At 36.1% G+C, this 11,322-nt stretch overlaps 1 protein-coding gene across 1 annotated transcript in view; it reads left to right on the forward strand.

The window, feature by feature from the left end:
* The window catches only part of LOC105286206, a 167,997-nt gene that overhangs the window by 82,333 nt on the left and 74,342 nt on the right, over positions 1-11,322 (forward strand). Inside the window, exon 3 of the mRNA XM_026974830.1 lies at positions 5,535-5,734. Within this exon, the coding sequence (XP_026830631.1) occupies positions 5,535-5,734 (200 nt within the window). The remainder of the gene's footprint in view (positions 1-5,534; positions 5,735-11,322) is intronic.

Consider the following 11,322-nt stretch of genomic DNA (forward strand, 5'->3'; position numbering starts at 1 on the left):
TGCAGATGCAAGTTTCACGCTCGTTATTTTGACCCGAGTCTCACAATTTTCGGTAATTTTTGAAATCCGAGTGTAACACTTAAAAACCTTCCCTTGTAAGTAATGCCCGACACGAATTCTTGAACGTTTAACAATTAATCAAGAGGGATTAATGCCTCGGTTTTGCAGATGCAAGTTTCACGCTCGTTATTTTGACCCGAGTCTCACAATTGTTGGTAATTTTTGAAATCCGAGTGTAACACTTAAAAACCTTCCCTTGTAAGTAATGCCCGACACGAATTCTTGAACGTTTAACAATTAATCAAGAGGGATTAATGCCTCGGTTTTGCAGACGCAAGTTTCACGCTCGTTATTTTGACCCGAGTCTCACAATTGTTGGTAATTTTTGAAATCCGAGTGTAACACTTAAAAACCTTCCCTTGTAAGTAATGCCCGACAGGAATTCTTGAACGTTTAACAATTAATCAAGAGGGATTAATGCCTCGGTTTTGCAGACGCAAGTTTCACGCTCGTTATTTTGACCCGAGTCTCACAATTTTCGGTAATTTTTGAAATCCGAGTGTAACACTTAAAAACCTTCCCTTGTAAGTAATGCCCGACACGAATTCTTGAACGTTTAACAATTAATCAAGAGGGATTAATGCCTCGGTTTTGCAGATGCAAGTTTCACGCTCGTTATTTTGACCCGAGTCTCACAATTTTCGGTAATTTTTGAAATCCGAGTGTAACACTTAAAAACCTTCCCTTGTAAGTAATGCCCGACAGGAATTCTTGAACGTTTAACAATTAATCAAGAGGGATTAATGCCTCGGTTTTGCAGATGCAAGTTTCACGCTCGTTATTTTGACCCGAGTCTCACAATTGTTGGTAATTTTTGAAATCCGAGTGTAACACTTAAAAACCTTCCCTTGTAAGTAATGCCCGACAGGAATTCTTGAACGTTTAACAATTAATCAAGAGGGATTAATGCCTCGGTTTTGCAGATGCAAGTTTCACGCTCGTTATTTTGACCCGAGTCTCACAATTTTCGGTAATTTTTGAAATCCGAGTGTAACACTTAAAAACCTTCCCTTGTAAGTAATGCCCGACAGGAATTCTTGAACGTTTAACAATTAATCAAGAGGGATTAATGCCTCGGTTTTGCAGACGCAAGTTTCACGCTCGTTATTTTGACCCGAGTCTCACAATTGTTGGTAATTTTTGAAATCCGAGTGTAACACTTAAAAACCTTCCCTTGTAAGTAATGCCCGACAGGAATTCTTGAACGTTTAACAATTAATCAAGAGGGATTAATGCCTCGGTTTTGCAGACGCAAGTTTCACGCTCGTTATTTTGACCCGAGTCTCACAATTTTCGGTAATTTTTGAAATCCGAGTGTAACACTTAAAAACCTTCCCTTGTAAGTAATGCCCGACACGAATTCTTGAACGTTTAACAATTAATCAAGAGGGATTAATGCCTCGGTTTTGCAGATGCAAGTTTCACGCTCGTTATTTTGACCCGAGTCTCACAATTTTCGGTAATTTTTGAAATCCGAGTGTAACACTTAAAAACCTTCCCTTGTAAGTAATGCCCGACACGAATTCTTGAACGTTTAACAATTAATCAAGAGGGATTAATGCCTCGGTTTTGCAGATGCAAGTTTCACGCTCGTTATTTTGACCCGAGTCTCACAATTGTTGGTAATTTTTGAAATCCGAGTGTAACACTTAAAAACCTTCCCTTGTAAGTAATGCCCGACAGGAATTCTTGAACGTTTAACAATTAATCAAGAGGGATTAATGCCTCGGTTTTGCAGATGCAAGTTTCACGCTCGTTATTTTGACCCGAGTCTCACAATTTTCGGTAATTTTTGAAATCCGAGTGTAACACTTAAAAACCTTCCCTTGTAAGTAATGCCCGACAGGAATTCTTGAACGTTTAACAATTAATCAAGAGGGATTAATGCCTCGGTTTTGCAGACGCAAGTTTCACGCTCGTTATTTTGACCCGAGTCTCACAATTGTTGGTAATTTTTGAAATCCAAGTGTAACACTTAAAAACCTTCCCTTGTAAGTAATGCCCGACAGGAATTCTTGAACGTTTAACAATTAATCAAGAGGAATTAATGCCTCGGTTTTGCAGACGCAAGTTTCACGCTCGTTATTTTGACCCGAGTCTCACAATTGTTGGTAATTTTTGAAATCCGAGTGTAACACTTAAAAACCTTCCCTTGTAAGTAATGCCCGACAGGAATTCTTGAACGTTTAACAATTAATCAAGAGGAATTAATGCCTCGGTTTTGCAGACGCAAGTTTCACGCTCGTTATTTTGACCCGAGTCTCACAATTTTCGGTAATTTTTGAAATCCGAGTGTAACACTTAAAAACCTTCCCTTGTAAGTAATGCCCGACACGAATTCTTGAACGTTTAACAATTAATCAAGAGGGATTAATGCCTCGGTTTTGCAGATGCAAGTTTCACGCTCGTTATTTTGACCCGAGTCTCACAATTTTCGGTAATTTTTGAAATCCGAGTGTAACACTTAAAAACCTTCCCTTGTAAGTAATGCCCGACAGGAATTCTTGAACGTTTAACAATTAATCAAGAGGGATTAATGCTTCGGTTTTGCAGATGCAAGTTTCACGCTCGTTATTTTGACCCGAGTCTCACAATTGTTGGTAATTGGGTGGATCTGTGGGGATCTGTCACCAAGTTTAATACGAGTTATTGATCGTTATCGAGAATTCAATTCTGCGAAAGATGCAAACAAGATCTAATTACGTTTGAGCAAAAAGCAGCAATATAAATTATTATAGTTTTTTTTATTTATTTCACACTCTTTCCATATTTCCATTGACATCTTGACGTGATTTTTCTATATTTTAAGTTGAAGGCTGGCGCGACTCCAAGATTCAGCTTCTATATTTGAGCTTTTTACACTTGGTGGCACCATTTTTACAATTTTTGCCGCGTTTCAGTTGAGGTGTCAACTTGGAAGAAGCTATCATTTTCCGTAGCTTTTCTTCGTCTGGAATAACGACGTGGTCGTCGACGCGCGTGAACGTTAGCGGTGCGGTCTGTCAACAAAGTTCGCCGACCGGGCGACTTTCTCACGAGCATCTCCTAACGAATTCAACCCGCCGAGCACGCCATTGCTCGCGGTAAGTCGGCTGGTTCTGAAAAATAGGCGTTAAATCAAAGCAGTCGTTACGAGGTCGAACGAGGTTTAACGGTTGCCCGCTCAAAGCCCCGGCACCGCGCCGGAGGGGTTCTCGTTAAGAGGCTTTCCGCTGGACTTTAACCACCCTCGCGCCGCGATCGTTCCTGCACAAACATTTGTACGCGTGGATATAGATTTTTTTTTGGTAGTATCTCTTTTGCGGGGGCGAAATAAATGACGGTCTTGTGGGAATTCGCGTGACATGGGCGGATAAACCCTCTTACGCTTCCTGCAGCCAACCCTCTCTCGAACCGTTGGGCGAAATAAAATTATTTCGACAAGATGATGCGTCCAAAGCAACGTAACCACAAGCGCCATGCATGACCGGCAACATTCCGCAAATTTTCATGGATGAAAAGTGATACGTACAATGAAAAATACTTTTTAGCCGTGCCAGTCTGCGGGTATCTTCATGTTGAAGCTTGCATGTCAACATGCATGAGCACGCTTACTCGATAAGCGAAATAACATGCATGCCATGTATACGAAAAATTTTGCATTTTTATCCGTTTTCAATTCATGTGACAAAATTGCAATGCAGAAGCAACATGTATCACTTTGTATGTATAATTACGCACGATTCTGACTTAAATACGTGCATATAATTTATCAAATTTATCAAAATTTATCAAATGTACGAATGTAGCGTACATAAATATTTTATATCTTAAAATTTCTTTTTAAATATGTAAAAATACTATTTGCTGCACAATTTATAAATATACAGTTTATGTTTTACTGTAATCGTTGTACTGAATTCCCTCCGTAATGCACTGTAGATACACTTATGCATCGATTTATTTATGCGCGACAATGCGATTTGTGAGGACTATCACTATTACTTAATGAAAGTTTATGACTGGATTAAATGAAAAACGTAACGTAAAGGAGTTTCGCTCATATTCGTGCGCAGGCGAACTCATATTGTAACAGAGTTCGACCTCATAAAGGCTATCGTGATTTAATGCCAATTTCTCGGCGCATCTAACGGCAGTTACCCCTTAGGATAGTCGATGACCTCCGGCGCCGAAACTCGGCCGGCTTCAGCATCCGTGATAAGGGACTAGACTCGTTACATTTCACGGAAAATTGCGCACATGACAGATACATGGTCATTGTCGTCGCCCCGACCAATCACTTACCGGAAGTAACGTCGTAAAACACGATGTATCGATGTAACGCCAATGTCGTTGATTAACTTCCACTTATCTCTTTGATCGGAATCATAGTGATGTAACGGAAGTTTATGTACAACAGGATGTACACCGTTAAAAATTGTACGTCCATATGTTAAAATTTTCTTGTGTTGCCATGTTTTGATTACTACTTCAATGCAAAATTAACAAACAACTGATATGTTATTATTTTTATAACAATTTTATATGTTACATTAATGTTAACTTCATAACTTAACATTTTGTGTATGTCTCTTAGAAATGGGATATTATTTGAAATGTTTTTAACACAATAATTTTAAACAATCAACATGTCACAAAGTCAGTTTAACATTCTAAAAGAAGTTAAAGTAAATCTTCAAATAATCATGAACTTTGACATATAAAATAATCAAATTTACTAAAATTAAATGTTTCTATCAAAAATAATTTAAGTTGAAATAATTACTATCATGTGTTAATATAACATAAAAAGTAAATGTTCATATTGTACGAACGAAAACGTTCTATCAACTTTTCTGATGAGTTATTGTAACTTCTCTTCCATGTAGTTTTCAATTACTTTGTATGTTATTTTTACATCACACTTAAAGTTACAATAACAAAAATAAATGTAAAGTATTGTGTTAATTACTTAACATTTCTAGTTTGTCAAGAAGTAACATATGACGAATGAGTTACTTTAACTTAAAATTTAGAGTGGACTTTCTGGGACATGCAAAAAATGTTAAAATTAACATTTTATTTTTTACTGTGTACAGCAACGCTATCGCAATGGAAATTGTCATCTTACATAAGAAAAAAAAACTGCTCTAATTAAATAAATTAAAAAACGTATTCGCGTTATCATAATTTTTATCAATACAATTGAATCAATAATTGTATTTAGTGAACTGATTGTAATTATGGAATTAATTTGTCTTATTTATTATTAATATTATATAGATAATTGACTCGATACTTGCCAAAACGAGACTAACTTTGCTATTCAAGTAATTTTTCCTTTCTTAACATATATCTTTTGATATATGTTGTCTTTCTACTTTATTATTATTATATAACATAACATAGTTTCTTATCATTCTTTATTCATATACACGCAACTTTTTTTCTAAAAATCTTGATTTTTTGACGACCCAATTATTATTTGATTTCAGAATATCCAGCGGCAGTAACGGCGGAAATAGTCGATGTTAACGTGAATTCATTGGACGGCACGACGGGAAAGCCATTGGACGTCGACCTACCACCAACCCTACCGATGAGCTTCGGCACAGAAAATTCAACATCGGTTTCGGCGCAATCAGGATCTACGGCCCTGATGCCTTGCGTGGTCCACAACCTGGGAGAAGGCACGGTGAGGCATTTGTAAAAGCTAGTTACATCGTTTAATGGTTTAATCTATCGATCGACGCATAAAGATATACAAATAAGCATCTAAAATATCAACAAACTTTTCTTCAATATTTCTTATATTGCACATATAAACTTTGTCTTTTCTTTATTGATCGTTTAAGTTGATATACAGGGTGTCCCGGGTTTTAACCGACAAACTGCGGGAGCATATTCTGCTAGTGGAAATAAGAAAAAATTCTTATATCGAGTTTGCTTAGAAATGCTTTATTACAAAGTTATAAACCAATATTGAAAAGAAATATGAGATAAGTAACAACGGATTTTTTCACAAAAATAAAAATTATCTACGCAATGATTTAGTGACGCATTTCAAAATGTTGTCCTTGCACATCGATACAAGCTAGACACCGACGTAGTACAGAATTTGTTGCAGTACGACATTCCTGACAATTTTGTTGCATCTCAGTGACTGAATTAGTAATTCGTTGCTTTAAATCTATCTGGTACTCTCCTGTTAGGAAATCTGCGTTGATACTCTCGTACGGCAGCTCGTGCATTTCCGTTACAGAATCCGTACACGAAATGAATATCGGTGTATTCCTCATTTGAAAACACTTTTGGCATTCTGATAGTAATTGCTAGTTGACACGACGAATGAAATCTAACGGCTACTGTTGTGAAAGTAACAATCATACTGAATCGTTTCAACATAGTGAACATGAATACATGTGAATACACGGAACATAAACATCTTCGACCTTGCAAATTCTACACTATGTTCCGTTGTTACTTATCTCATATTTCTTTTCAATATTGGTTTATAATATTCATATTAATTAATCATTATGTATATATATACAGGGTGTCCCGGATTTTAACCGACAAACTGCGGGAGCATATTCTACTAGTGGAAATAAGAAAAAATTCTTATATCGAGTTTGCTTAGAAATGCTTTATTACAAAGTTATAAACCAATATTGAAAAGAAATATGAGATAAGTAACAACGGATTTTTTCACAAAAATAAAAATTATCTACGCAATGATTTAGTGACGCATTTCAAAATGTCCTTGCACATCGATACAAGCTAGACACCGACGTAGTACAGAATTTGTTACGGTACGACATTCCTGAAAATTTTGTTGCATCTCAGTGACTGAATTAGTAATTCGTCGCTTTAAATCTATCTGGTACTCTCCTGTTAGGAAATCTGCGTTGATACTCTCGTACGGCAGCTCGTGCATGTCCGTCACAGAATCCGTACACGAAATGAATATCGGTGTATTCCTCATTTGAAAACACTTTTGGCATTCTGATAGTAATTGCTAGTTGACACGACGATTGAAATCTAACGGCTACTGTTGTGAAAGTAACAATCATACTGAATCGTTTCAACATAGTGAACATGAATACATGCGAATACACGTAACATAAACATCTTCGACCTTCCAAATTCTACACTATGTTCCGTTGTTACTTATCTCATATTTCTTTTCAATATTGGTTTATAACTTTGTAATGAAGCCTTTCTAAGCAAACTCGATATAAGAATTTTTTCTTATTTCCACTAGTAGAATATGCTCCCGCAGTTTATCGGTTAAAACCCGGGACACCCTGTATATAATTATATAATAAATATAATAATATATATATTTATTATATACAGGGTGTCCCGGGTTTTAACCGACAAACTGCGGGAGCATATTCTACTAGTGGAAATAAGACAAAATTTTTATATCGAGTTTGCTTAGAACTGCTTCATTGCAAAGTTATAAACCAATATTGAAAAGAAATATGAGATAAGTAACAACGGATTTTTTCACAAAAATAAAAATTATCTACGCAATGATTTAGTGACGCATTTCAAAATGTTGTCCTTGCACATCGATACAAGCTAGACACCGACGTAGTACAGAATTTGTTGCAGTACGACATTCCTGAAAATTTTGTTGCATCTCAGTGACTGAATTAGTAATTCGTCGCTTTAAATCTATCTGGTACTCTCCTGTTAGGAAATCTGCGTTGATACTCTCGTACGGCAGCTCGTGCATTTCCGTCACAGAATCCGTACACGCAATGAATATCGGTGTATTCCTCATTTGAAAACACTTTTGGCATTCTGATAGTAATTGCTAGTTGACACGACGATTGAAATCTAACGGCTACTGTTGTGAAAGTAACAATCATACTGAATCGTTTCAACATAGTGAACATGAATACATGTGAATGCACGTTACATAAACATCTTCGACCTTCCAAATTCTACACTATGTTCCGTTGTTACTTATCTCATATTTCTTTTCAATATTGGTTTATAATATTCATATTAATTAATCATTATGTATATATATACAGGGTGTCCCGGGTTTTAACCGCCAAACTGCGGGAGCATATTCTACTAGTGGAAATAAGAAAAAATTCTTATATCGAGTTAGCTTAGAAATGCTTCATTACAAAGTTATAAACCAATATTGAAAAGAAATATGAGATAAGTAACAACGGATTTTTTCACAAAAATAAAAATTATCTACGCAATGATTTAGTGACGCATTTCAAAATGTTGTCCTTGCACATCGATACAAGCTAGACACCGACGTAGTACAGAATTTGTTGCAGTACGACATTCCTGAAAATTTTGTTGCATCTCAGTGACTGAATTAGTAATTCGTCGCTTTAAATCTATCTGGTACTCTCCTGTTAGGAAATCTACGTTGATACTCTCGTACGGCAGCTCGTGCATTTCCGTCACAGAATCCGTACACGAAATGAATATCGGTGTATTCCTCATTTGAAAACACTTTTGGCATTCTGATAGTAATTGCTAGTTGACACGACGATTGAAATCTAACAGCTACTGTTGTGAAAGTAACAATCATACTGAATCGTTTCAACATAGTGAACATGAATACATGTGAATACACGTAACATAAACATCTTCGACCTTGCAAATTCTACACTATGTTCCGTTGTTACTTATCTCATATTTCTTTTCAATATTGGTTTATAACTTTGTAATGAAGCATTTCTAAGCAAACTCGATATAAGAATTTTTTCTTATTTCCACTAGTAGAATATGCTCCCGCAGTTTGTCGGTTAAAACCCGGGACACCCTGTATATTACAAGTTTCTTTTTAAAGATAAATGGAAAGAATAATTTTTCTAATTTCTAAACGTTACATATAAAAATATAGATGCTTATCTGAATATTCAATTTGAAGATTCATTCATCGTGACCATCTAAAAATCGTTTTGTTGCGGTAAAAGGAAGAATCCATCAATAGCACGGTTAATATATGTGATGTATCAATCGGTAGATTAAGAGTTTTTGAATAGATAGAACGTACTCGTGTGGTCGCCAATATTAATCAATTTTGTAATTAGTACAAACGAGCCTCCTCTGTGACTATCGTTATTATGTAACTCAGATTACCCTCATTAATTAGACTCCATTTTGGGATAATCAGTACGTGATGGAAGATCGAATTTTCCTTTAATACATTAATAATTCGAGTGCTAATTAGCGAAAATGCACTGAATATCTGTTAATTAAGCACTTGGCTCGACCATAACATCAAACACACATTTGTAACACAAATTCGTAACGCAATTGCGACGAATCCAATGTAAATTTAAGAATACTTTACTTTCTCATGTTGTTTCATTATTTTTGCGTAAACGCTAAATAGTTATAAATTCCATTCTGCTCTGCCATTTTGCGGGGTGAGAAGGGAAGGTGGGCAAAGTGCCCATCGTGAGGATCAATCGAATAGTTTGAACGATATCAGTAAACCAATCGTCGTTCGTCGATATCGGTGTAAAGTCGCGGCAACATAGAATCACAATTGGGTCAATGGCGGTGCAATAGTAAACGCAACAGCGGCGTTACGAGCATCACTCTTGATACTCGAGGTAGGACACCGGGTTAATGTCACCGTATATCTCGTTTAGCACTCTTTCTTGCAAATCACTGACACTGACATGATTAATGACGAAGCGTAGATCCATTGTTAACGGTATCAAGACTCTGTAAACTCTTTCGACGACAGCTACCCTGCGGATTGCTTCCGTATGCACGCGCGCGCGCGTGCGCCATTGCACATCCCGTTCTTACTTGATCTCGACGCAAAGCGACGCTACGCTTATTTGCACCTTAATTAGGTATGCAGAACGAACCGCCGCGGCGGCAACGTCCTCGCAATTGTACAAAGTAAAAGCATTAGTGTCATCTAATTTCGACGACAGGATAAAGGCAGGAATAAACAAAATCTCGTTAGTCGGAAGAATTTCCAACTTACGGCTTTCCTTTCAAAGCATCATGATGATTTTAGCTTCAGGATCGATGATATTGAAATCGAAAATTGGATCTGTAGATAACATATATAATGTGTAGGTGTGACTCTGTGAAAATGGTTTGCATGGAATTTGCACAATTTTGCATAACATAAATGATAAATATTTAGTGATTGAATCGCTTTTAGCTGATTTCAGAATGCATTAAATTTACTTCTTTGTAATATCTTTTGTTTTTATATAATATTTATGTGAATTAGGAGATACAATGCTTTTCGTGTTAGATTTAGATCGTTAAATCTAGATTAAATATTTAAATATCCTATGTCAAAACACATTTTATATGCATATCGTATATTATACAAACTGCACATGTTACATACGATATCATGAGTTGCTTATTCGAAAAGTTATTGAAGTTCAATTTTGAAACATCATGAATTTCAATGAGGTGTGAAAGTGATGTCGATCACAGATTTTCGAGTTTGAAAGTACAGCATTTCTGCACACCGATAAGCTATTAATAATATATTATATATTATATTAATATATATTGGGTTGGCCAAAAAGTAATTGCGTTTTTTTCCAATAGATGGACATACATGTCTTCAAATGTAACTAACTTCATTCTAAACCGCAAATTCATTATGTAGGTTAACAACTCACAGTTCAAGCTTGTTTTACAAAAAGAAAGTACACGATTTCGTTAACAATTGTTTGTTTGCCGTCGATTTCAAAATGGAAAATCAAAAAGAACATTTTCCTCATATTTTGTTTTATTACTTCCGAAAAGGTAAAAACGCTGTGCAAGCTCATAAAAAGTTATCTGATGTATATGGCGAAGATGCTTTAAAGCTGCGGCAGTGTCAAAATTCGTTTACTAAATTTCGATCTCGAGATTTTAATGTGAAAGATGCACCACGCTCAGGAAGGCCAATCGAAATTGATGATGACAAAATAAAGGCACTGATCGATTCCAATCGGCATTTAACGACACGAGAGATTGCTGAGAATCTTAACGTATCGAAATCGAGTGTTGAAAACCATTCAAAACGACTTGGATACATTAGTAAGCTCGATATTTGGGTACCACATGAGCTCAAAGAAATTCATCTCACTAAGCGTATTGACATCTGCGATTCTCTTTTGAAACATGAGGAAAATGATCGATTTTTGAAACGTATGATAACAGGCGACGAAAAATCGATCGTCTACAACAACGTCAAACGAAAAAGATGGTGGAGCAAGCATTTTCTTTGGTGAATATCTGCTTTTCAAGTGCTTTCAGCAGGTTCATCAC

This window comes from Ooceraea biroi, chromosome 14 (assembly GCF_003672135.1).
Source record: "Ooceraea biroi isolate clonal line C1 chromosome 14, Obir_v5.4, whole genome shotgun sequence".
Lineage (NCBI taxonomy): Eukaryota > Metazoa > Arthropoda > Insecta > Hymenoptera > Formicidae > Ooceraea > Ooceraea biroi.